The following is a 27,988-nucleotide window of genomic DNA, read 5'->3' as shown; positions in this document are numbered from 1 at the left end:
CATAGGGTGGGGGAGGGGGCGAAAATTCTGGGAGCCTTGAAGAATGTGTGGAAGTCGAGAACATTATCTCGGAAAGCAAAAATGGGTATGTTTGAAGGAATAGTGGTTCCAACAATGTTGTATGGTTGCGAGTCGTGGGCTATGGATAGAGTTGTGCGCAGGAGGATGGATGTGCTGGAAATGAGATGTTTGTGGACAATGTGTGGTGTGAGGTGGTTTGATCGAGTAAGTAACGTAAGGGTAAGAGAGATGTGTGGAAATAAAAAGAGCGTGGTTGAGAGAGCAGAAGAGGGTGTTTTGAAATGGTTTGGGCACATGGAGAGAATGAGTGAGGAAAGATTGACCAAGAGGATATATGTGTCGGAGGTGGAGGGAACGAGGAGAAGAGGGAGACCAAATTGGAGGTGGAAAGATGGAGTGAAAAAGATTTTGTGTGATTGGGGCCTGAACATGCAGGAGGGTGAAAGGAGGGCAAGGAATAGAGTGAATTGGAGCGATGTGGTATACCGGGGTTGACGTGCTGTCAGTGGATTGAATCAAGGCATGTGAATCGTCTGGGGTAAACCATGGAAAGCTGTGTAGGTATGTGTATTTGCGTGTGTGGACGTATGTATATACATGTGTATGGGAGTGGGTTGGGCCCTTTCTTTCGTCTGTTTCCTTGCTTTACCTCGCAAACGCGGGAGACAGCGACAAAAAAATATATATATATATATATATATATATATATATATATATATATATATATATATATATATATATATATATATATATATATATATATATATATATATATATATATATATATATAATTTTTTTTCTTCATAGTTGATCGCTGTTTTCTGCATCAGCAAGGTAGTGCCAGGAACAGGCATCGAAACCACAGCTCCCAATCCACAACCAGACCTCATGGGCCTTTCCATGCTTTACCAACATGTTTCACATGCCCTGGTTCAGTCCATGGACAGCATACCATATCCTTCCAATTCTTTCTATCTTATACACGCATTTTACCCTCCTGTATGTTCAGGATCCGATCTCTCAAATGTTTTTTTACGCCATAATTCTATCTCCAGTTTGGCCTCCTCGTTCTCCTTGTTTCCTCCACTTCTGACACATCTATCCTCTTTGTGAAGTTTCCTTAATCATTCTCTCCTTATGTCCAAATTTTTTCAGCACACCCTCTTTAGCTCCCTCAATCACACTTTTTTCTTTTACAACTATACATCTCTTTTACCCTTTCATTACTTATTCGATCAAACCACCTCACACCACATATTGTCCGAAACATTTAATTTCCAACACATCCATCCTCCTCCTCTGAGCTTCACATCCATATAATATTGTTAGGACTATTATTCCTTAAATAATACCCAGTTTTGCCCTCCCATATATCGAAATGTCTTTCCACACATTTTTTCTAGCACTTTCAGAACCTTAGCCCTTTCCCCCACCCTACGATTCACCTCCACGTCCATGATTCCATTCGCTGTCATATCCACTTCCATGTATGTAGAATACTTCACTTCTTCCAAGTTTTCCCCATTCAGATTACATCCCAACTAACTTGTCCCTCAACCTTGCTGAACTTAATATCCTTGCTTTTATTAAAATTGTCTCAACTTTTTCGTTTCACACTCTCTTCTAAATTCAGTCACCAACTTCTGCAGTTTCTCACTCGAATCCGCCACCAGTGCTGTATCAGAGGCAAAGAACAACTAACTGAATTCCCAGGCCCTCTCATCCCCCACAGACTACATACTTGTATTTACCTTCTTCAGCACTCCACCCATTAAAAAACTGAACAACCATGGGGATATCACACTCCTGCCGCAGACCAGCCTTCATCTGGAACCATTCACTCTCCTCTCCTCCTTCTTGTCACTGCTTCTATTAGCTTACCTCCCACACCAGATTATATTAAGACCTTTCACTAAGCACTTCTATTAACCCTATCATATGCCTTCTCCAGATCAATAAATGCCACAGACAAATCCATCTGCTTTTCAAAGTATTTCTCACACACTTTTTAAGGCAAAGACTTGTCCCACACACTCTTTACCACTTCTGAAACCACACCGCTCCTCCCCAATCTGATGCTCTGTACATGCCTTCACTCTCCCGGTCAATACCCTCCTATGCAACTTACAGGTATGCTTAACAGACTTATACTTCTATAGTTTGAACACTAATCTTTATCCCCCTTTCCATTATACAGTGACATTATACATACATTCCCTCAGTCCTCAGGCACCTCACCATGATCCATACATACTCTAAAAATCCTTGCCAAACAATCAACAGCACATTCACCCCTTTCTTTATATATGTACCTATCATGTACGTGCTTATGTCACTGTACTCTCTTCGGTCTGTATATATCGTTAAGACAGCTTTTTACTTCCTCCAGAATTCGCAAATTCTTCCTTTGTCTCATCTTTTTCTTTGGCAGGTCTTGATGTGGACTTTTGTCCTTGACTGGAGCCTCCAACAAAAAAAGTATTCAATCGCGGTTCTGGAGTACTTATAATGTCATACCCAGGCCACATACGAAGGAATGGTAAATACAGAGTTTAAACGAAAGTGAGCGGGTGTCTCTCCATTGTTTAAACTTGCCATGTCGCCCACTTATTCAGCCACCTCTCCCGATTTCTTGCCCTATCCGGTGTTTACCCTCACCCAGAATTAGTGGCTGCTGCTTGGGACATCGCTACTTCTGTGTGAAATATCACATTTGTATTTGCGTGTGAGTGTGTGTTTTGAGTTGTTTGGTTACTGTTTGTGCGTTACGGGGAGAGACTTTTACCCTCTTATGGCCCCGTCTCTTAATCTTGTATATATGTACCAGATCTTTACTCCTGTGTTCACACACACACACACACACACACCCTAGCGTAAGGTGAGGGTCGAGCATTAATGCTTCGAGAAGGCTCCTCTGACAGGAGTCCTTTTCTGTAATGACTTATATAGTGATGCCACAGCCTATGAAAGGGAGGGCTCAGGTTGTAGAGTAATGAATGGCCCATCCCACAACCCACGCAATTTTACTGTATTCACCTATGACGACACTTTCTTGTGTGACTGCTGTCAGCGATAGGATGGGCTCAGGTGGTAGTGTATTAGCCCCTACCAATACCCAAGCCAACTCAAGGAATATCGTTTCCCATACTCCTGGAACAGTCCATCAAGTAGAAGGCTGTTCACAGCAGCTGCCCAGGGTGGTACTATCGTCCTTTGAATTTCTCCTAATCTCACATATCCTTAGCTGTCTTGAATCTCACGGTCTTCTCACCAATCACCAGTATGGCCTCCATAAGGCGAAATTTACTGGTTATATTCTTATATATCTAACTCATGTGTGGTTATCATCCCTGAGAGATTTTGGGGAATCCTATACAGACGCCCTTAACATTGCCAGAGCTTTTGACAGGGTGTGGCATCGGAGTCTCATCTCTAAGTTTCCCTCTTTGGGCTTCCCTCCTTCACTTTGCTCCCTATGGTCGATCCGTCTCCGTTGTTGTTGACAGATCATCCTCTCCCCCTTTCTCCCTTAACAACGATGTCCCTCAAGGTTCTTTCCTGTTTTCTACACTTTTTTCTCCATTTTATCAACGATTTTCTCTCTTCTGCAAATACCTAAATATTCTCACACACTAACAGCTGAGCACTGCATTCCTCCATATCCTTCAGTTCCATATCTCGTTTCGACACAGTAGCTTCAATAAACTCAGACTTAAACAGGATATATCATTGGGGTAGACGAAATCTGGGTAACTTTAACGCCTTCAAGACTTAGTTTCTACTCATCACTCTATCGAAAACTCCTGACAACTGTCGTCTCTCTTTCGACGGTTCTACTCAATGAACATACATGGTATTACTGTAACGTCCACTATATTTTGGAAACCCCACTTTACGGAAATAGCTGAGTCTGCCTCTAAGAAACAAGGAATCCTATTTAGATGTCGAAATTTCTTTTCTTCCAAACAGTTGCTCCGTTTATATAGAGGATTAATCCGTCCTAGTATGGAGCACTGGTTTTAGCTCTGTACTCCGAGCTAACAGAGTCAAGTCGAAAGCGGTCCTACCTATCACCTCTCCCAGGCTAACTTCAAAACTTTGCCCTCTTACCCTATGCCGCAATATTGACTCGCTTTCTCTATTCTATAGATATCACTTTGATATTTGCTTTTGAGAGCTGGTTATTTGTTTGTTCCTACCACTAGCTAGACCACGGAATACTCGGCAAGCTGCTGTGTCACATGATTATTGTGTGGTAATTGTCATCTCAATGGTTGGCCGTTTTGATAACTGTTATTTTCCCCTGCACCTCGAAGCTTTGAAAGTCTCTACCATTTCATGTCTTTTCCAGTAACTATGACCTGGTACATTATTATTTTTTTTTATTTCCTCAAAAATTCCCTTGACTACTTTTTCCATGCCATTGACCTCTCTATATTTTCAGTTAATGCCTGCTCTTGCTGTAGACTTTTGTCCGTGACTGGAGCCTCCAAATGAAGAAATAAAACTTAATATTCATATCATATTTCCCAAATAACAAACATTTTCTCGGTTTTTGATTAGACCTTCAACTCTTTTCTATTTGAATCCATAAGTATTTTCACTTTCTTTTTCAAATTTGGGCTTTAGGGTAATCAACTGTCAAAGTCTTCAAGGCTGTTAAGGTCGAGTTATAATCACCACCCGCATAATATCTGACACCTTCTTCAACTGTTGAAGATATACCTAATACTTCATATACTCTCTCTTTGCTATGTATATGACCCATGATCCACTATTCATAGTCTCTCTGTCTGTCTGTCTGTCTGTGTCTGTCTGTCTGTCTGTCTGTCTGTCTGTCTGTCTGTCTCTCTCTCTCTCTCTCTCTCTCTCTCTCTCTCTCTCTCTCTCTCTCTCTCTCTCTCTCTTAGAAGGCAGTAGGTGGTATGCAGTCACTGTCTAGTGAGGTATATTACTGGGTATCGGGAGAGCTATTGATAGCTGCACAGTGAACCAGCACTTTAATGGCTGTCGTCACTCCTTTGGCCCAGTTACTAGGTGTCTTTCCTTCCTGCCTCACCTACACTTGGGTGCTGGTTCTCAGTTCACGAGCATACAATATCTCCTTCTCATAAATAACATTTGACAAACTGTCACGCAAACGTCCTTTGTACCTCGTTTTCCTGCGGTGAGCATTACGCACTGGCCCTGCCTTTTGTCAAAATCTCGTCTTAAATACTGGTAACTAAGTACTCGTTTTATCTTATCTCTCTCTCACCCAGGAGTTCTTTGTGATCTATTCTCCCTGTCCCTCCTCTAAGCATTCTTAAGGGATTATATTTCCCATAGTCAAAGGATTTTTTTTTCTCCATCTGCCAAAGATTTTCAGTGATTTTCTATCCTTAACCGTCAGCTAAGTTTTCGTAGAGGTTATTATATCCATTGAATGATTTTAAGCGATTTTCTTCCATTTGCTATGGATTCTTCGTGATTCTCTCTCTCTCTCTCCCTACCCCGGGCAAGGGTGGAGCGGCTGGTGTACCAGTGGACGCTGGGGGACCAGGCAGCCGTGGACGAGCGTGTCACAGTCGGCCGCTCTAGCAGGAGTTCGGGCTTCACCTCCAACTCCTCCCCACACCTCCCTCCTCCAGAAGACAGGAACTTTTATTCCGTTTACGCTCTCAGGTTGGTGGAGCAAGAGTTCGCCATGGAACTATTGTTACATTGCGATGTTACCGTTGGTCTTAAACATTCACATATTACTTCATGATCAACATAAGTTTACGGTAAAAAGTCTGCAGTGCACATGAATTGGGTATTGAGCAGCCTATTACGATGCATGTTAGGTAATGATAGGCTGGAGTGCAGGCATGGTATATGTTTGGGCAGACAACAGGCATGACAGCATTGGGTGTGGGAAAGATCGGTGTAGGTTCAGCATCAGGTTGTAGACAGAGACCACTTAGGGAAGTGTTCCTGGCCTGACTTGGGAAGTTTATATATTGTGCCCAGAACTGTCTGACACTCTCTATGACATGCTTACTGGCCTTACTTTTTGTGTCGTTAAAACTGAGTATCTGGCCTGATCTTGTCATCTCCACACATGCGCTATATGCCAATCCTGCTTATTTCCGCGTTCTATTCTCGTATCCTTCCTTCTCCCTCCGTTACATGACTACAGCCAACTAAACACAGACATACGAGAGTCCAGAAAGCTTAAGGCTTGAGTTATGAAGATTTTCAGATCTCCAGCCTATCTCTGTTGCCAACGAGAGGGAAGGCTCATGTAGTAGTAGAGCCGGCCCCCCAGGAAATTCTACCTCCTGGATAGACCTGAATCTTTTTCCGCTCATTCACGTCTTTTTACTGGCCTCTCTTTTGAAGAAGAGTAGGTAGGTGATACCTTCCTAATATTTTATCTCTCTCGAACACTGAACTTTCCAGTGATGTTATCATTACTCTCTTTCACATCTTCATATATAACCTTCACTCACAATTTCATCTGAAGGGAAGTTTTCGCTTATTCCAACACCAGTTATGCCTCATACACCTTCAGTTTCTAAACTTGGGTGTCAGAAAGCGTATGTCTCCCGATGGTTTGTATTTTTCTGTTTTACAAACTGTTCTCCTAACTCCACAGATTTTATAACTTTCTTGGACTATCTAGATTCTTTTTACGAAACCATAACATTCTTAAAGTTAGATCCCCCGCTTAGCTTTCAACGAATACCAAAAGAAGTGGTTGAACTCCTTTAACACATGGTTAAGAGGTCGAAGACTACACGTTTTCCATTCTTGATGGTCTGGAGGAAATTATTAACCATCCCAACCATACACCAAAATGTCATGTCTACTCCCTTAACACTCTGAACCTGTTTCTTATCTCTGAACCTTCACGATGTAGCTGTACAGTTTTTCTCCTGATGTGTTCGTCTGATCACACTTTTGTAAACGTCTCTTAACTCCCCACACCCCCAGCTCCGGCTGTCCCCACTAAACTGCAACATTACCTCTTTAATAGCTCTGACATGGTTAACTTACGAACATTCATATGGATTTTCCTTGAAGATTAATAACTCTCCTTGGACGATGCTTCTGTCTCTGCTGGGCGTATAGTAGCGTATAATAGTAGTTATTGCTATGGAAATGGAGGCAGGTATTCCCCTCTTTCTGTAATATTTTCCCTTCTTTTAATCTGTCATTCAGCTACCCCTATTCTGAAGACATTCAGGTAAGGGCCCCAGCATCCTGGACCAGGGAAAAATACTCTATCCTCCGTCTTGCATTCAGCTTCCAAACATCGCCCAAAAACACTGTAATGTATCATACGTGAGGTGACACTTTCTCATTTTCTCTTCTTTTACTGATTGGTCTTTTGGGTTGCCAGCCAAAAGTATCTTTAACCCTAGAACACTATCGTCACTTGATAGAACGATTTCGCTTAGGTTCAACAGATCCGATAGAAAAATAAAGGGAAACTAGTTCTAATCACAGCCTACTGAAAACAAAAAATTGACATGAACCTTATCAAGATATAAAAGTAAAGAAAATATGAGTTGAAGTGCTTATTGAAAAAAAAGAATTGATATGAAAAAAGTAATTCCTCTCATTAAAACACAAAAACTAATAAAATCATAGGTATCCATTCTCCAGACCACCGGCTTCCTGCTGACTCGCGGAGAGCTTTCCTGCGTTTATTATTCATAGTTTGTTTATCCCCCACACTATGACTTTCCATGGATCTATCGGACCCACACACCATCAAGTATAAATAAGGGAGAGGAGCGCCGAATGACGCGCCCACCCTTGGCGATGCCTGAACAAGAACTGAAGGTAGAGGGACCCTCGTGGTCGTACGCAGTATTTTTTTTTTCTGTTCTGATGATACTTTAGTGGTGTCGACTGGTGACAGAACAACTTATTCCTGTTCTCTATTTTCCTCTAATTCCAATTTGAATCATTCTATCACCCCTTTACTCCGTACAGTATCTTTTACTAATCGTATACACCTTCCTGCTATTTTTCCGAACAGTTCTAAAAGCACATCACTTTCCGTACACAGACGAGGTATATGGAAGAGATGGCATTGCCCCTCGCGTCCTAAGGTGTGAGCTTCGTAACTTGCGCTCGTTTCGCTCGTCGATCACGCTTCTATGTGTAAACTAAAACTTTCTTTTCTTTTTGGAAGCGCTCATTAATACAGCCTGTCTCAAAGATAGGTGGCAGTTCGAGCCATTCCAATCCTCGTATTATTGCTATAACTTTTACTACAATATTCGCAAATGTTCAAAAATTCAGAATGACCAGCGACAAGACAGTATTTCCTTATCCTACTGAACTGCCAATAAAGACACACGCACACACACACTCACACTCACACACACACACACACACACACACACACACACACACACACACACAAGTAGCATGAAAGCTTCTCATGACATTGACAAATCTCACAGACGTGAGCTGCGCTTATGTATCATCCTGACAATGATAACCTCAAGCGGACACAAGCATCCTCGATAATCCCTATATCTAGTGACTTTTATAAAATGTGCATTATATAATAGTCACACCTGTATAGTATTTAAGTTGCTGAGTAAGTTGTTACAGATGCGAACCATACTAAAGACAGCACTGCATGAAGTACCGTAACTTGCTGATCAAACGTTATGTGATCACCTGTAGCTAGACTACTATGGTACGTTTTACTTAAGTCTGATCACCGCTTGGGTGAATTCAATTACTCATATACATGTCTGAAATCAATATATGTATAAGAAAAAGGACAAGATATATTGGTGTACTTTACCACTGAGTTATGATATTTACCGATGCAGCTACAACGTGAAAGCTCCTCGTGATGACGTAGAAGGCCTTCACCCGTCTCTGAAGCCACTGGCAGCCTCCCTACAGTACCCGGGTTATGGTGGCACCGTCACCATGGACGACACTCCCTCAGCTTTCCTAAGGTATACCTTACACACGCAAATTCGCAAGAGACTTGCCAGCCACACATGGACAGGCTACATTAGTATTCTTTATGTAACTTAAGGTATTCGTTTTCTTTTTCATTAAATAAGCCCCTAGTAGTATGCACACCGTACTGAGGTATTAATATGAATGCATATTAAGTTATACTTTACCTAAATACTTTAGTCATATTCATTTGAGATATTACCATGTGTAACGTCCCACATGAATACTTCACCCTCCCTATAAGCCCCGCATCTACACTCCCAGCAGCCAATACATGACTCAGGTCCTCTTCATAAGATTCACAGGTGCCCTTCACCAACACGAAACGAGGACGCATGTCTCTCGTGACCCAGGATTCACGGACGCGTCTCACCCACGCACATCGACCGTACAAATGCCTCCAAACCCACAGTCCATGATCGACAGACACCCTCTCACTCTTCACCCACACACCACTATCTATAAACGGCCACAGTAAAACTCCACATCAGTGCCATCCCTTAGATTACTAATGTTGGACCCACAGGATGACGCCTCATGTGTTGCGGACTGATCCAGACCTGTTACAAAGGCCACGTTCCCACCGGCTCCACCAGATGCACAAGCATTTCACCACCTACTAATGTATGGGAATCTTACAAGTGCTAAAGAAATGTGACAACAGGTGAATGACAGATGGTGTTCTCCGGCGCAAACTGGAGAAAGTTCTAATACTAATAATTCAAATGAACTAGCTTATGATTTTTCTCAGTTGGATTTTGAATTAGAAACATGTAGGGTACAGACTTACTCTCTTTTTGATTACTGATTTTTTTTCCCCTGAGTTCATTAATACTCAAGAAATTAAACTACAAGTGAATGTCACTTGGACACCACTTTGAAAGCGCTGAATCAAAGTAACTCTGAAATGATGAGTTGTCCAACGAACAGATGTAATGAGCTTAACGAAATTATCTTTATGCTGAAGGGAAATACTATGAAAAGCGCCAACATAGTTGATGACCTCTGGAAGTCACTAAAGCGTAAGGATAACACACACTGAGGAGGAGGAGGTAATGTTACCTTGGTCAGAACTTCATATCTATAGACAGAAAATTTCAATCCTTAAATAGAACAAAGACCCAGGAAAAAGCTAGATATATTTCAAGGGACGGGTCATAGAAACTCACAGTGAACCCAGGACTATATCATACTCCAAGTGGACTAATATTAATAATTATGTACACATGTAGTTGCATTGCCTCACACTGCGAAAACACGTGTAGTTACTGATGTCTAACCACTTGCCTTATAAACTTTTGTGTTGACTAAGACGATGTGGGCAACTGAAGCCCTAGATCGACTCTGGGCGGCCCGTGAATGCGTCACGGCCAGGAATGCTAACTGCTGGACCATAGATGTCCATATCTTGCTGAGTAATGTACAAAGAAGCATGGCGCTCTGTACTACTCCTGTCCAAGGGGAGCAGATGAACTTAATCTGTCACGGAGGCAGTTGTAAAGAATCAGCTGTTGATACGAGAAGAAGTTAACAGTTTAACTGGAATGATGGAATTACAGTAGTAACTGGGTCTCTTAAACGATCCAAGATTATTCGAGTTTTATTACTTATTTACCACGCCACAAACTATGGTGTAGGTAAGGCATTACAGGCACTCAACAAACTTGAGTTTACAGAAGTAATACAAGTATAGGTGAGGGTTAAGTGCTTGGAAAGCCCTGGAACAGTATTATGACATCGTCAGGTGCGTCCATGTCAGTGAAGTAGTTGAAGAGTCCATGAAATCTGAGATATGGGTGTCTTAAGTCAGCGATAAAGAGCCAATGTGATGTGAATGTTTTAGTGTGTAATCTATGGCTCAGTACATAACCTATACCTACTTTTGCCAACTCAAGGAACATGTTTTACCTGCCAGGTATATCTGTGCCCCATTCTAACTCTTAACTGTTAAGACTTCAGTTTCTAGTCCTAATACTGTGTATGCCTTGGCAGTGGTGCAGTACTCAATACACAACGATAGTACTAAGTGGCGTCTCAGCATCTTTACGTCCAGCTAGGTCTCCTAAAACATTACGAGTCAGTGTGAACTTATCAGCATTAGTTATTCTATTAAGGATGCCTTTGGCTAACTTTAAGACATGTCTCTTTGGCCATTTTAGTCCCAAAGCTGAGACTCTTGGTTAATGTTTCGAGTCTAAATGTTTTGGCAATTGTTTCTCAAGTTAAAGATTAAAGATTACGCTGACTTCAAAAATCTATTTCTTGAACGAATCTCTTAGGGCGATTCCACAAATTTAAGAGGGCAGCCTTAAAAATGTATAACTAATTCATTAAAATCCTAGTTGAGAACATCTTTCTATAAGTAAAGTTTTAGCATGACCTGTTTTAGGTATGTAGAACTTTGTCAAAATGGCCACCAAAATATAAAGAAAATATGTATGACTACTCACTTGTTAATCTTTTGACTTCTCTTAAATTTTGGGGGATTAATTATGCAATAGAATAATGTAAAGCTGAAGAATAAAATAACATATTCTTGAAAAATGTATTTTTCTAAACCCATTAACAAACTGCAGTAGATGTATGCTTATCATTCAGGTTTCTAATTTGAACTAAGGTCGGATAAATCATATCATCTGACGTCTTACATTTATCAAATTCAGGTGTCAACACGATCACTGTCTTCGTACATTTAATTAAGTTCACGCCTGAACAAGTGATATTGTACATAAATAAGTTTACTCGTGTCACTTTCATGTATGTAAATAGTATTGCAGATTTAATATTAATTAAGTTCAAATTTCATAACACTCAATATTCACGGATTCAGCAGTTCACTGTCATCATGATGTCATCTCCGAACAAAGCAAAAATTTCAAAGTCATCCTCAAAGTTGCTTGATTCATGTATATTTCCAACATCTGAAATACTATCGTCAAATGCAGCTTTTGAGGACCCAAGTAATAGATTGAGTGAGCAAGTCAGTTACCCTCCAGTGAACTATATGATCTTGTAAAGATTTCCCTTAGGTTTGGTCTTGTGTATGAACTGAATAACTTTCTGAATATTTCCTTATCCATGAACTTGAATGCGGTTCTAATGTGTGCCAGAAGATAGATGGTCTCCCTAATTATTTCTTAAGGCAGACTCTGGACACAGGCTAGGCAAAATTCTGTTCCCTTTGCTCTCTTACATCTAGATTTCTGCAGTTTATTTCTTGTTATATGATATTCAAATCGAAGCATCCTTTCTATGCGATCCATCCTCATTACATTAGCTCAGGTTGAACTTGATCAACCATGAATAAGACCAACTTTGGTATATGTCATGGTTTCCTTATACATAACTTGATGCAATCTTACACGCTTTTCGCTTTCCCCACCTTTGCATAAACTGCAAACATATTCAGGTAGGATTCCCTACCTTCAAGCTATTCCTTCACATTAATCAAGAAGAGTTATGGTCCAAGACCAGAAATCTGCGGAACTCCACCTAGCGACCTCAACCTATTATGAGTAATCTCCTCTGACATGCGTTATGTTCCCTTCCATCAAGATGATCTTCTGTCCATCGAGGGGGTTTCCCCTTTATTTCTGCATCGAGATCAGCTTCTTAATCAGCCTTTCATGCAGTACAGTCAAATGATTCGAATCATTCCAGACACAAACAAACTACCCAACCTTTCCTGTATCCAATACTGACCTCATTCTAAAATAGGGTTATCAGTGCCACTATGGGGGTGGGGAGCTATTTCTTATATTATCATATGGAAACCTATATGTCTTAGCAAGTAATTTCTGCTTGTCATCAGTCTGGTTCGAGTATCATTTAGTTTTTAAGGCCTCACAACTGCCATCTTATGGTTCACATTCATGTCTGCCAGGAATGTTTTTTATTCTACAAAGGAAACAATTCATCACAACAAATTATTGTTCCTCATTGGCATTGTTACTAAGATTCATAAAACTTAAACAAAAAACACTCCTTTAGTCCAGAGGGTGGGTCTACACATGGGGTCATAAAATCTAAAAGTTGCTCCACCCAGATTGTTATCAAGAAGATAGGATAAGCGGATCTATAGCTTTCCCAAAGATGGCGCTTGGATTTACCCTTCAAGTGGTACCGATGACAATGTCTAGCGCGCACACAAGAGGCTAGTTACACATGACCTTTCCCTAAAACGATGTTTTATCTCCGGTAATTTCTACTTCCTGAGTATCTTTTTTTTTTTAAGTCCCATACAGACTATACACGTCAGGGAGACTAGTCTGTAGTTCAAAGCCTCCCAGTGATCTCCGATCTTCCACTCCCTCGGCATTATGACTTACTTCGGTGACACGAAATGGTTTTCGAGTTTCCTTAGGCATTAGGTTAATATCTTTTCCAGATTTGTTTGTATAACAGTGATAACAATAATAGTTATAATAATAATAACAATATCAATGATAGTAATAATGATAATGATAATGATAACGATAATAATGATAATAATGATAATGATAATGATGATAATAATAATAATAATGATAATGATGATAATGATAACGATAATGATAATAATAATGATGATGATAATAATGATAATAATGATAATAATAATAATAATGATAATAATAATAATAATAATAATAATAATAATAATAATAATAATAATAATAATAATAATAATAATGATAATAATAATAATAATAATAATGATAATGATTGATAATAATAATGATGATAATGATACTAATAATGATAATGATAATGATAATTATAATGATATTAATGATAATGATGATAACTTTCTAATAGGGGAAACAGAAGGAGTCACGCGGGGAGTGCTCATCCTCCTCGAAGGCTCAGATTGGGGTGTCTAAATGTATGTGGATGTAACCAAGATGAGAAAAAAGGAGAGATAGGTAGTATGTTTGAGGAAAGGACCCTGGATGTTTTGGCACTGAGTGAAACGAAGCTCAAGGGTAAAGGGGAATAGTGGTTTGGGAATGTCTTGGGAGTAAAGTCAGGGGCTAGTGAGAGGACGAGAGCAAGGGAAGGAGTAGCACTACTGAAACAGGAGTGGTGGGAGTAGGTGATACCGTGTAAGAAAGTAAACTCTAGATTGATATGGGTAAAACTGAAAGTTGATGGAGAGAGATGGGTGATTATTGGTGCATATGCACCTGGGCATGAGAAGAAAGGTCATGAGAGGCAAGTGTTTTGGGAGCAGCTGAGTGAGTGTGTTAGTGGTTTTGATGCACGAGACCGGGTTATAGCGATGGGTGATTTGAATGAAAAGGTGAGTAATGTGGTAGTTGAGGGAATAATTGGAGGATATGGAGTGTTCAGTGTTGCAAATGGAAATGGTGAAGAGCTTGTAGATTTATATGCTGAAAAAGGACTGGTGATTGGGAATACCTGCTTTAAAGTAAGTAGGAGAGATGGCCAGAGAGAGTCATTAGATTACGTGTTAATTTATAGGCTCACGAAAAAGAGACTTTTGGATGTTAATGTGTTGAGAGGTGCAACTGGAGGGATGTCTGATCATTATCTTGTGGAGGCGAAAGTGAAGAGTTGTAGAGGTTTTCAGAAAAGAAGAGAGACTGTTGGGGTGAAGAGAATGGTGAGAGTAAGTGAGCTTGGGAAGGAGACTTGTGTGAGGAAGTACCAGGAGAGACTGAGTACAGAATGGAAAAAGGTGAGAACAAAGGACGTAAGGGGAGTGGGTGAGGAATGGGATGTATTCATTAAAGCAGTGATGGCTTGCGCAAAAGATGCTTGTGGAATGAGAAGCGTGGGAGGTGGGCAGATTAGAAAGGGTTGTGAGTGGTGGGATGAAGAAGTAAGATTATTATTGTAAGAGAAGAGAGAGGCATTTGGACGATTTTTGCAGGGAAATAATGCAAATGAGTGGGAGATGTATAAAAGAAAGAGGCAGGAGGTCAAGAGAAAGGTGCAAGAGGTGAAAAAGAGGGCAAATGAGAGTTGGGGTGAGAGAGTGTCATTGAATTTTAGGGAGAATAAAGAGATGTTTTGGAACAAGGCAAATAAAGTGCGTAAGACAAGGGAACAAATGGGAACATAGTGAAGGGCGCAAATGGGGAGGTGATAACAAGAAGTGGTGATGTGAGAAGGAGATGGAGCGAGTATTTTGAAGGTTTGTTGAATGTGTTTGATGATAGAGTGGCAGATATAGGGTGTTTTGGTCAAGGTGGTGTGCAAAGTGAGAGGGTCAGGGAAAATGATTTGGTGAACTGAGAAGAGGTGGTAAAAGCTTTGCGGAAGATGAAAGCCGGCAAGGCAGCAGGTTTGGATGGTATTGCAGTGGAATTTATTAAAAAAGGGGGTGACTGTGTTGTTGACGGGGTGGTAAGATTATCTAATGTATGTATGACTCATGGTGAGGTGCCTAAGGACTGGCGGAATGCTTGCATAGTGCCATTGTACAAAGGCAAAGGGGATAAGAGTGAGTGCTCAAATTACAGAGGTATAAGTTTGTTGAGTATTCTTGGGAAATTATATGGGAGGGTATTGACTGAGAGGGTGAGGGCACGTACAGAGCATCACATTGGGGAAGAGCAGAAGAGCAGTGTGGTTTCAGAAGTGGTAGAGGATGTGTGGATCAGGTGTTTGTGTTGAAGAATGTATGTGAGTAATACTTAGAAAAGCAAATGGATTTGTATGTAGCATTTATGGATCTGGAGAAGGCATATGATAGAGTTGATAGAGATGCTCTGTGGAAGGTATTAAGAATACATGGTGTGGGAGGCAAGTTGTTAGAAGCAGAGAAAAGTTTTTATCGAGGATGTAAGGCATGTGTACGTGTAGGAGGAGAGGAAAGTGATTGGTTCTCAGTGAATGTTCGTTTGCTGCAGGGGTGCGTGATGTCTCCATGGTTGTTTAATATGTTTATGGATTGGGTTGTTAGGGAGGTGAATGCAAGAGTTTTGGAAAGAGGGGCAAGTATGTAGTCTGTTGTGGATGAGAGAGCTTGGGAAATGAGTCAGTTGTTGTTCGCTGATGATACAGCGCTAGTAGGTTATTCGTGTGAGAAACTGCATAAGCTGGTGACTGAGTTTGGTAAAGTGTGTGAAAGAAGAAAGTTGAGAGTAAATGTGAATAAGAGCAAGGTTATTAGGTACAGTAGGGTTGAGGGACAAGTCAATTGGGAGGTAAGTTTGAATGGAGGAAAACTGGAAGAAGTGAAGTGTTTTAGATATCTGGGAATGGATTTGGCAGGGGATGGAACCATGGAAGCGGAAGTGAATCATAGGATGGGGAGGGGGCGAAAGTTCTGGGAGCGTTGAAGATGTGTGGAAGTTGAGAACGTTATCTTGGAAAGCAAAAATGTGTATGTTTGAAGGAATAGTAGTTCCAACAATGATATGTGGTTGCGAGGCATGGGCTATAGATAGAGTTGTGCGGAAGAGGGTTGATGTTGTGGAAATGAGGTGTTTAAGGACAATATGTGGTGTGAGGCGGTTTGATCGAGTACGTAATGAAAGGGTAAGAGAGATGTGTGGTGGTAAAAAGAGCGTGGTTGAGAGAGCAGAAGAGGGTGTTCTGAAATGGTTTGGGCACATGGACAGAATGAGTGAGGAAAGATTGACCAAGAGGAAATATGTGTTAGAGGTGGAGGGAACGAGGAGAAGTGGGAGACCCAATTGGAGGAGGAAAGATGGAGTGAAAAAGATTTTGATTGGTCTGGGCCTGAACATGCAGGACGGTGAAAGGCGTGCAAGGAATAGAGTGAATTGGAACGATGTGGTATACCGGGTTCGACGTGCTGTCATTGGATTGAACCAGGGCATGTGAAGCGTCTGGGATAAACCATGGAAAGTTCTGTGGGGCCTGGATGTGGAAAGTGAGCTGTGATTTCGGTGCATTATACATGACAGCTAGAGACAGTGTGAACGAATGTGGCCTTTGTTGTCTTTCCCTAGCGCTACCTCGTGCACATGCGGGGGTAGGGGGTTGTTATTTCGTTATGTGGCGTGGTGACGACGGAATGAATAAGGGCAGACAGTATGAATTATGTACTTGTGTATATATGTATATGTCTGTATGTGTGTATATATGCATACGTTGAGATGTATTGGTATGTATATGTGCGTGTGTGGACGTGTATGTATATACATGTGTGTGTGGGTGGGTTGGGCCATTCTTTCGTCTGTTTCCTTGCGCAACCTAGTTAACGCGCTAGACAGCAACAAAGTATAATAAAAAAATAGTAATAATGATGATAATAATAATAATAAAAATAATAATGATAATAATGATAATAATAATGATAATAATATTAATGATAATACTAATAATATGAATAATGATAATAATGGTAATGATAATAATAATAATGATTATAATAATAATAATAATAATGATAATAATAATAATGATAGCAATGATAATAATGATAATAATGATAACAATGATAATGATAACAAATGGTACATTGATTTAACTGTAGCCAAAAGATGAAAAAAAGAGAAATTGAACACGTAAAAATGTGATCTACGAAGTGGGTTTCTCCCATCTATACAGTGCAGGTAAAGTTCTACACTCTTATGCTTGTGTTTGTATATGTTGAGCATGTTTTTGTGCGTATCTGTGTCTATGTTTGTGATTGCACGGTAATAACGAATGTGAAGGTAAAAGATACCTAAACATTAAAATATACCAGTAAACTTGATAGATACCCAAAGTCCCCCTTTGTCAGGTAATGGATGGTGTGTTTGTCTGTCTGATGAAGCCTCACTGAGAGGATGAGTGGGGTAGTTCTGGCTGGGCGGGGTCTAGGGAGGAGAGAGGAGGCTCGGGGTGGGTCCTAAACTCCCTACACGCATCAGTCTATCCTGGACCCGTGAAAAGTGAGGGAGACTCTCCTCTCCCACGCAACTGCTTCCTTCTTCCTGTCCCACTGTTGTGTTCTGCACGCTTTCAGTGTTATCACCTCTTTTGTATATTGTAGGTGACTCACAGCTGTGTTGTGTCAGTGCTCCGCTTGGCTGTGTCATTGTACCCGCCTCTGCTGCCTTACAATGTTGCCTTTTTACTAGCGCTCTCGGTTTTTGTTATTTTTCCGAACCCAGTTAACTTCAATCAATCACTGTTGGACGAGGCAGTTAGTGTTTTAGTGTCGACCTGTCAGGCTCATCTAGACCAACGTTAACCATGTCCTGCTGGCTGCTGCTTGGGTATGTTAATTGCCTTTGTCAAGGTTTATGGCTGTCATGTTTTCCCGTTACCCGAGAAGGATTTTGTAGTTACTTGTCCATCATATTTCTATCATCATGGCTTCTACCAATGACATAAATAGATTTTCCCTTAATATCTGTGCATTCAAAGACATCTTCCCCTATATGGGTTGACAACACTGAGAGAAATGCTTGCCAACACACAGCTGAGGTCTCGCTAGTGTACCGGGAGCATCGACCTCAGGTCAAGGTCGGTCATTCGTCAGTTCCTCCCGGTCCCCGCGACGGTCAGGTTGAAAGTCCGTTGTATTATTCATTAGAATTTCTCTGATATTCTTAATTAACAAATAAGATCCGTAGACAGAGGTAGATAGATACAAACTTAATTTGCAAGTGATTTATCAAGTATTCACGTACGGTGTGACGAGAGATGCAACCGGTGTTAACCAGACCTAAACACATATTACGGAAAATGGTTTATAGAGCGACCTGGTGATACCAGCAGGCAAGATACACAACAGCTTCACCTGATCAGTCCACTCATATAAACAATGCAAAGCAAAGCACAGGTGCATGGCTACGTATTGTCACCTAAACTCGCTCACGGCACTAGGAAATTGATTCTCAAATTCTTTAGTGAGTGATGAATATTGACATCCTGGACAAACGGATCGCCACAAGATTCGCACTCCTCAACTTATTTTTTTTCAGACTAACTCAGGTTGGGTTGAGGTTAAGGTAAATATTTGATAAAGCGAAATTAGGATACTAACCTGGTCTAACTTAGAAAGGAAAGCGTGGAGGTGAATTTTTAGGTGATGCCATGAAACACATGGGTCATATATTGTAAGGGAATACGAAATTCACGCAAACTTGACTCCTCTTTCGATGAACTTTCAGTAAAAAATATTATGAAATCATTGTCTAGCGTTATTTTCTCTCGTCAGTGTCAGCCCACAAGAGTAACACTTTTTATATCAGTTACCTACCTACCCATTACCTATATGTACTAGCACCAATCTCGACGTGCTGTGCCCTTAACGACTTATCGTGTAACCTTACAGTTCCCATGGAGACTAGACGACCATTCACACCCGCGAGATGTTACTGGCAATGCAAATGGCTATGTTCACCTTGAGATGTCAAACGGCGATTCTGTTTTAGGTTAATTGAAACTGCCCTGACTCACCTCGACACTATAGATTTTGTTTTAGTATCATATGGACCGAGGTACTCTTATCTGATTAGATGAAGGGAAATTAACGAGGTACATTTATATGATCATATGAAGGGAAATTCCGACAAGGTGAATGACCCGCCTTAAAAAAACTCACACTGTATAAGTAATTGTTATTGCTTTATTTGTTGTTTATGTAGCTTATTCAGCTTTCGTGCTTTCTAGTACTTTCTAGCTCTGTACACACACACACACACACACACACACACACACACACACACATGAAAATGTGCTGAAAGGGGCGGCTGGTAAGATGTATGATCACTATCTTATGAAGACGATGGTGAAGATTTATAGAGGCTTTCGCAAGAGAGGTAACGATGTTGGTGTGAAGAGAGTGTTAAGGGTAAGTGAGCTTGGAAAAAATACTTGTGAGAAGAAATACTAGGAGATATTAGATGTACAATGGCAAAAAGGAGGGTAATTGTACCAAGGGGATTGCGTGAAGGATTGGAGGTGTTTAGGGATGCAGCTATAGCATGTGTAAGAGATGCATGTTGCATGCGAAAGGTGGAAGGTGAACAGATTAGAAAGGGTAGAGAGGGGCGGGTTGAAGTAGTAAAGCTGCTAGTGAAAGAGAAAACAGAGGCGTTTGGGTGGTACTTGCATGGAAGGAGTGTAAATGATTTGGAGATGTACATGAGAAAGTGGCAGGAGGTCAAGAGGAAGGGGCAGGGGTTGAAAAAGAGGGCAATTAAAAGTTGGGGTGAGCGAAGATTATTAAACATTAAGGATGATAAGATATTTGGAAAGAAGTAATTACTGTGGGAAAACAATAGAACAAAAAGTTACTCCGGTGAAGGGGGCAAAAGGGGAAGTGGTAACAGGAAGTGAGGAGATGGAGTGAGGATGTTGAAGGACTGTTGAATGTTTGATGATACTGTTGGACATTTAGTATATTGGGTCAGGGAGGCAGGCAAAGTGAAAATCACGGAGAGTGGTTTGGTGAAGAGAAAAGAGTAGCTGGAAGCGTTACGAAAAAAGGAATGTGGCAAGGCCGCTGAATTGGATGATATTGTATTTGAAGTTATGCAGGAATAGGATGACTGTTGTTGATTGGTTGATAAGGATTTTCAATGCATTTATGGGTCATAGTGGGGTCCTGAGGGATGAACACTGACTGAAGATAGAATTTGTCTCAAAGTATTCCATGAATAAGTTACTGAGTATAGGACTAAGGACATTTCCCATGGTAAGACCAAATTTTTGTCGATAAAAATTACCTTCTTCAGCTTTGAAAACGTTATTGGAAACACAAAGATGTATTAAGTCCATGTAAGTTTTTATGGGTAGAAGTAAGGCAACACTGAGATCAAGTAATTTCCTCCTTAGGTATGCATAGAGAAATTATATTGTTTATTAGAATCATATATATATATATATATATATATATATATATATATATATATATATATATATATATATATATATATATATATATATATATATATATATATATATATATATATATATCCCTGGGGATAGGGGAGAAAGAATACTTCCCACGTATTCACTGCGTGTCGTAGAAGGCGACTAAAAGAGGAGGGAGCGGGGGGCTGGAAATCCTCCCCTCTCGCTTTTTTTAATTTTCCAAAAGAAGGAACAGAGAAGGGGGCCAGATGAGGATATTCCCTCAAAGGTCCAGTCCTATGTTCTTAACTCTAACTCGCTAACGCGGGAAATGGCGAATAGTTTGAAAGATATGTATAGTTAAGAGTAAATGTGAATAAGAGCAAGGTTATTAGGTACAGTAGGGTTGAGGGTCAAGTCAATTGGGAGGTGAGTTTGAATGGAGAAAAACTGGAGGAAGTGAAGTGTTTTAGATATCTGGGAGTGGATCTGGCAGCGGATGGAAACATGGAAGCGGAAGTGGATCATAGGGTGGGGGAGGGGGCGAAAATTCTGGGAGCCTTGAAGAATGTGTGGAAGTCGAGAACATTATCTCGGAAAGCAAAAATGGGCATGTTTGAAGGAATAGTGGTTCCAACAATGTTGTATGGTTGCGAGGCGTGGACTATGGATAGAGTTGTGCGCAGGAGGATGGATGTGCTGGAAATGAGATGTTTGAGGACAATGTGTGGTGTGAGGTGGTTTGATCGAGTGAGTAACGTAAGGGTATGAGAGATGTGTGGAAATAAAAAGAGCGTGGTTGAGAGAGCAGAAGAGGGTGTTTTGAAATGGTTTGGTCACATGGAGAGAATGAGTGAGGAAAGATTGACCAAGAGAATATATGTGTCGGAGGTGGAGGGAACGAGGAGAAGAGGGAGACCAAATTGGAGGTGGAAAGATGGAGTGAAAAAGATTTTGTGTGATCGGGGCCTGAACATGCAGGAGGGTGAAAGGAGGGCAAGGAATAGAGTGAATTGGAGCGATGTGGTATACCGGGGTTGACGTGCTGTCAGTGGATTGAATCAAGGCATGTGAAGCGTCTGGGGTAAACCATGGAAAGCTGTGTAGGTATGTATATTTGCGTGTGTGGACCTATGTATATACATGTGTATGGGGGGGGTTGAGAAATTTCTTTCGTCTGTTTCCTTGCGCTACCTCGCAAACGCGGGAGACAGCGACAAAGTATAATAAATAAAAATAAATATATTGAGTGGGAGATGTATAAAAGAAAGGGACAGGAGGTCAAGAAAAAGGTGCAAGAGGTGAAAAAGAGGGCAAATGAGAGTTGGGGTGAGAGAGTATCATTAAATCTTAGGGAGAATAAAAAGATGTTCTGGAAGGAGGTAAATAAAGTGCGTAAGACAAGGGAGCAAATGGGAACTTCAGTGAAGGGCGCTAATGGGGAGGTGATAACAAGTAGTGGTGATGTGAGAAGGAGATGGAGTGAGTATTTGAAGGTTTGTTGAATGGGTTTGATGATAGAGTGGCAGATATAGGGTGTTTTGGTCGAGGTGGTGTGCAAAGTGAGAGGGTTAGGGAAAATGATTTGGTAAACAGAGAAGAGGTAGTAAAAGCTTTGCGGAAGATGAGAGCCGGCAAAGCAGCAGGTTTGGATGGTATTGCAGTGGAATTTATTAAAAAAGGGGGTGACTGTATTGTTGCCTGGTTGGTAAGGTTATTTAATGTATGTATGGCTCATGGTGAGGTGCCTGAGGATTGGCGGAATGCATGCATAGTGCCATTGTACTAAGGCAAAGGGGATAAGAGTGAGTGCTCAAATTACAGAGGTATAAATTTGTTGAGTATTCCTGGTAAATTATATGGGAGGATATTGATTGAGAGGGTGAAGGCATGTACAGAGCATCAGATTGGGGAAGAGCAGTGTGGTTTCAGAAGTGGTAGAGGATGTGTGGATCAGGTAATTGCTTTGAAGAATGTATGTAAGAAATAAGTAAATAGATATATATGTATTTATTATTTATTTATTTATCTATTTATTTTGCTTTGTTGCTGTCTCCCGCGTTTGCGAGGTAGCGCAAGGAAACAGACGAAAGAAATGGGGCAACCCACCCCCATACACAATGGAAATACATACACGTCCACACACGCAAATATACATACCTATACATCTCAATGTACACATATATATACACACAGAGACACATACATATATACCCATGCACACAATTCACACTGTCTGGCTTTATTCATTCCCATCGCCACCTCGCCACACATGGAATACCATCCCCATCCCCCCTCATGTATGCGAGGTAGCACTAGGAAAAGACAACAAAGGCCCTATTCGCTCACACTCAGTCTCTAGCTGTCATGCAATAATGCCCGAAACCACAGCTCCCTTTCCACATCCAGGCCCCACACAACTCTCCATGGTTTACCCCAGACGCTTCACATGCCCTGATTCAATCCACTGACAGCACGTCAACCCCGGTATACCACATCGATCCATTTCACTCTATTCCTTGCCCTCCTTTCACCCTCCTGCATGTTCAGGCCCCGATCACACAAAATCTTTTTCACTCCATCTTTTCACCTCCAATTTGTTTTCCCACTTCTCCTCGTTCCCTCCACCTGCGACACATATATCCTCTTGGTCAATCTTTCCTCACTCATTCTCTCCATGTGTCCAAACCATTTCAAAACACCCTCTTCTGCTCTCTCAACAACGCTCTTTTTACTTCCACACATCTCTCTTACCCTTACATTACTTATTCGATCAAACCACCTCACACCACACATTGTCCTCAAACATCTCGTTTCCAGCACATCCACCTCCTGCGCACAACTCTATCCATAGCCCACGTCTCGCAAGCATACAACATTGTTGGAACCACTATTCCTTCAAACATACCCATTTTTGCTTTCCGAGATAATGCTCTCGACTTCCACACATTCTTCAAGGCTCCCAGGATTTTCGCCCCCTTCCCCACCCTATGATTCACTTCCGCTTCCATGGTTCCATCCGCTGCCAGATCCACTCCCAGATATCTAAAACACTTTACTTCCTCCAGTTTTTCTCCATTCAAACTTACCTCCCAATTGACTTGACCCTCAACCCTACTGTACCTAATAACCTTGCTCTTATTCATATTTACTCTTAACTTTCTTCTTTCACACACTTTACCAAACTCAGTCACCAGCTTCTGCAGTTTCTCACATGAATCAGCCACCAGCGCTGTATCATCAGCGAACAACAACTGACTCACTTCCCAAGCTCTCTCATCCACAACAGACTTCATACTTGCCCCTCTTTCCAAAACTCTTGCATTCACCGCCCTAACAACCCCATCCATAAACAAATTAAACAACCATGGAGACATCACACACCCCTGCCGCAAACCTACATTCACTGAGAACCAGTTACTTTCCTCTCTTCCTACACGTACACATGCCTTACATCCTCGATAAAAAGCTTTTCACTGCTTCTAACAACTTGCCTCCCACACCATATATTCTTAATACCTTCCACAGAGCATCTCTATCAACTCTATCATATGCCTTCTCCAGATCCATAAATGCTACATACAAATCCATTTGCTTTTCTAAGTATTTCTCACATACATTCTTCAAAGCATATATATATATATATATATAATATATATATATATATATATATATATATATATATATATATATATATATATATATATATATATATATATATATATATATATATATATATATATATATATATATATATATATATATATATATATATATGACTTTACTCCACAGACATTCCCAAACCACTCTTCCCCTTTACCCTTTACCCTTGAGAAGAGTGGGAGGTGGGTTGATTAGAAAGGGTAGTGAGTGGTGGGATGAAGAAGTAAGAGTATTAGTGAAAGAGAAGAGAGAGGCATTTGGACGATTTTTGCAGGGAAAAAATGAAATTGAGTGGGAGATGTATAAAAGAAAGAGACAGGAGGTCAAGAGAAAGGTGCAAGAGGTGAAAAAAAGGGCAAATGAGAGTTGGGGTGAGAGAGTATCATTAAATTTTAGGGAGAATAAAAAGATGTTCTGGAAGGTGGTAAATAAAGTGCGTAAGACAAGGGAGCAAATGGGAACTTCAGTGAAGGGCGCAAATGGGGAGGTGATAACAAGTAGTGGTGATGTGAGAAGGAGATGGAGTGAGTATTTTGAAGGTTTGTTGAATGTGTTTGATGATAGAGTGGCAGATATAGGGTGTTTTGGTCGAGGTGGTGTGCAAAGTGAGAGGGTTAGGGAAAATGATTTGGTAAACAGAGAAGAGGTAGTGAAAGCTTTGCGGAAGATGAAAGCCGGCAAGGCAGCAGGTTTGGATGGTATTGCAGTGGAATTTATTAAAAAAGGGGATGACTGTATTGTTGACTGGTTGGTAAGGTTATTTAATGTATGTATGACTCATGGTGAGGTGCCTGAGGATTGGCGGAATGCGTGCATAGTGCCATTGTACAAAGGCAAAGGGGATAAGAGTGAGTGCTCAAATTACAGAGGTATAAGTTTGTTGAGTATTCCTGGTAAATTATATGGGAGGGTATTGATTGAGAGGGTGAAGGCATGTACAGAGCATCAGATTGGGGAAGAGCAGTGTGGTTTCAGAAGTGGTAGAGGATGTGTGGATCAGGTGTTTGCTTTGAAGAATGTATGTGAGAAATACTTAGAAAAGCAAATGGATTTGTATGTAGCATTTATGGATCTGGAGAAGGCATATGATAGAGTTGATAGAGATGCTCTGTGGAAGGTATTAAGAATATATGGTGTGGGAGGAAAGTTGTTAGAAGCAGTGAAAAGTTTTTATCGAGGATGTAAGGCATGTGTACGTGTAGGAAGAGAGGAAAGTGATTGGTTCTCAGTGAATGTAGGTTTGCGGCAGGGGTGTGTGATGTCTCCATGGTTGTTTAATTTGTTTATGGATGTGGTTGTTAGGGAGGTAAATGCAAGAGTTTTGGAAAGAGGGGCAAGTATGAAGTCTGTTGGGGATGAGAGAGCTTGGGAAGTGAGTCAATTGTTGTTCGCTGATGATACAGCGCTGGTGGCTGATTCATGTGAGAAACTGCAGAAGCTGGTGACTGAGTTTGGAAAAGTGTGTGGAAGAAGAAAGTTAAGAGTAAATGTGAATAAGAGCAAGGTTATTAGGTACAGTAGGGTTGAGGGTCAAGTCAATTGGGAGGTGAGTTTGAATGGAGAAAAACTGGAGGAAGTGAAGTGTTTTAGATATCTGGGAGTGGATCTGGCAGCGGATGAAACCATGGAAGCGGAAGTGGATCATAGGGTGGGGGAGGGGGCGAAAATCCTGGGGGCCTTGAAGAATGTGTGAAAGTCGAGAACATTATCTCGGAAAACAAAAATGGGTATGTTTGAAGGAATAGTGGTTCCAACAATGTTGTATGGTTGCGAGGCGTGGGCTATGGATAGAGTTGTGCGCAGGAGGATGGATGTGCTAGAAATGAGATGTTTGAGGACAATGTGTGGTGTGAGGTGGTTTGATCGAGTGAGTAACGTAAGGGTAAGAGAGATGTGTGGAAATAAAAAGAGCGTGGTTGAGAGAGCAGAAGAGGGTGTTTTGAAGTGGTTTGGGCACATGGAGAGAATGAGTGAGGAAAGATTGACCAAGAGGATATATGTGTCGGAGGTGGAGGGAACAAGGAGAAGAGGGAGACCAAATTGGAGGTGGAAAGATGGAGTGAAAAAGATTTTGTGTGATCGGGGTCTGAACATGCAGGAGCATGAAAGGAGGGCAAGGAATAGAGTGAATTGGAGCGATGTGGTATACCGGGGTTGACGTGCTGTCAGTGGATTGAAGCAAGGCATGTGAAGCGTCTGGGGTAAACCATGGAAAGCTGTGTAGGTATGTATATTTGCGTGTGTGGACGTATGTATATACATGTGTATGGGGGGGGGTTGGGCCATTTCTTTCGTCTGTTTCCTTGCGCTACCTCGCAAACGCGGGAGACAGCGACAAAGTATAATAAATATATATATATATATATATATATATATATATATATATATATATATATATATATATATATATATATATATATATATATATATCAAGGGTAAAGGGGAAGAGTGGTTTGGGAATGTCTGGGGAGTAAAGTCAGGGGTTAGTGAGAGGACAAGAGCAAGGGAAGGAGTAGCAATACTCCTGAAACAGGAGTTGTGGTCGTATGTGATAGAATGTAAGAAAGTAAATTCTCGATTAATATGGGTAAAACTGAAAGTTGTTGGAGAGAGGTGTGTTTATTGGTGCATATGCACCTGGGCATGAGAAGAAAGATCATGAGAGGCAAGTGTTTTGGGAGCAGCTAAATGAGTGTGTTAGTGGTTTTGATGCACGAGACCGGGTTATAGTGATGGGTGATTTGAATGCAAAGATGAGTAATGTGGCAGTTGAGGGAATAATTGGTATACATGGGGTGTTCAGTGTTGTAAATGGAAATTGTGAATAGCTTGTAGATTTATGTGCTGAAAAAGGACTGATGATTGGGAATACCTGGTTTAAAAAGCGAGATATACATAAGTATACTTTTGTAAGTAGGAGAGATGGCCAGAGAGCGTTATTGGATTACGTGTCAATTGACAGGCGTGCGAAAGAGAGACTTTTGGATGTTAATGTGCTGAGAGGTGCAACTGGAGTGATGTCTGATCATTATCTTGTGGAGGCTAAGGTGAAGATTTGTATGGGTTTTCAGAAAAGAAGAGTGAATGTTGGGGTGAAGAGGGTGGTGAGAGTAAGTGAGTTTGGGAAGGAGACCTGTGTGAGGAAGTACCAGGAGAGACTGAGTACAGAATGGAAAAAGGTGAGATCAATGGAAGTAAGGGGAGTGGGGGAGGAATGGAATGTATTTAAGGAAGCAGTGATGGCTTGTGCAAAAGATGCTTGTGGCATGAGAGGCGTGGGAGGTGGGTTGATTAGAAAGGGTAGTGAGTGGTGGGATGAAGAAGTAAGAGTACTAGTGAAAGAGAAGAGAGAGGCATTTGGACGATTTTTGCAGGGAAAAAATGCAATTGAGTGGGAGATGTATAAAAGAAAGAGACAGGAGGTCAAGAGAAAGGTGCAAGAGGTGAAAAAGAGGGCAAATGAGAGTTGGGGTGAGAGAGTATCATTAGATTTTATGGAGAATAAAAAGATGTTCTGGAAGGAGGTAAATAAAGTGCGTAAGACAAGGGAGCAAATGGGAACTTCAGTGAAGGGCGC

At 41.0% G+C, this 27,988-nt stretch overlaps 2 protein-coding genes across 4 annotated transcripts in view; both read left to right on the top strand.

Annotated features, from left to right (window-relative positions):
• The window catches only part of LOC139751736 (uncharacterized), a 96,717-nt gene extending 85,222 nt beyond the window's left edge, over positions 1-11,495 (top strand). Inside the window, exons 4-6 of the mRNA XM_071667289.1 lie at positions 5,524-5,685; positions 8,844-8,975; positions 9,509-11,495. Coding sequence (XP_071523390.1) covers positions 5,524-5,685; positions 8,844-8,975; positions 9,509-9,605 — 391 coding nt within the window. The 3' untranslated portion in view covers positions 9,606-11,495. The remainder of the gene's footprint in view (positions 1-5,523; positions 5,686-8,843; positions 8,976-9,508) is intronic.
• Positions 11,496-17,775: 6,280 nt separating this feature from the next.
• Positions 17,776-27,988, top strand: part of LOC139752024 (uncharacterized) — an 85,331-nt gene continuing 75,118 nt past the window's right edge. For 2 of the 3 annotated variants that reach the window (XM_071667807.1, XM_071667806.1), the window contains exon 1: positions 17,776-18,161. Coding sequence is in view for 2 of the 3 variants with exons in the window: in XM_071667806.1 (XP_071523907.1) it covers positions 18,139-18,161 (23 nt within the window). In the remaining variant the exon portion in view is untranslated. The remainder of the gene's footprint in view (positions 18,162-27,988) is intronic. The other variant, XM_071667805.1, reaches the window with a different exon arrangement.

This window comes from Panulirus ornatus, chromosome 12 (genome assembly GCF_036320965.1).
Source record: "Panulirus ornatus isolate Po-2019 chromosome 12, ASM3632096v1, whole genome shotgun sequence".
In the NCBI taxonomy this organism is placed as follows: Eukaryota; Metazoa; Arthropoda; class Malacostraca; order Decapoda; family Palinuridae; genus Panulirus; species Panulirus ornatus.
This window is presented reverse-complemented; position numbering and strand designations above follow the sequence as displayed.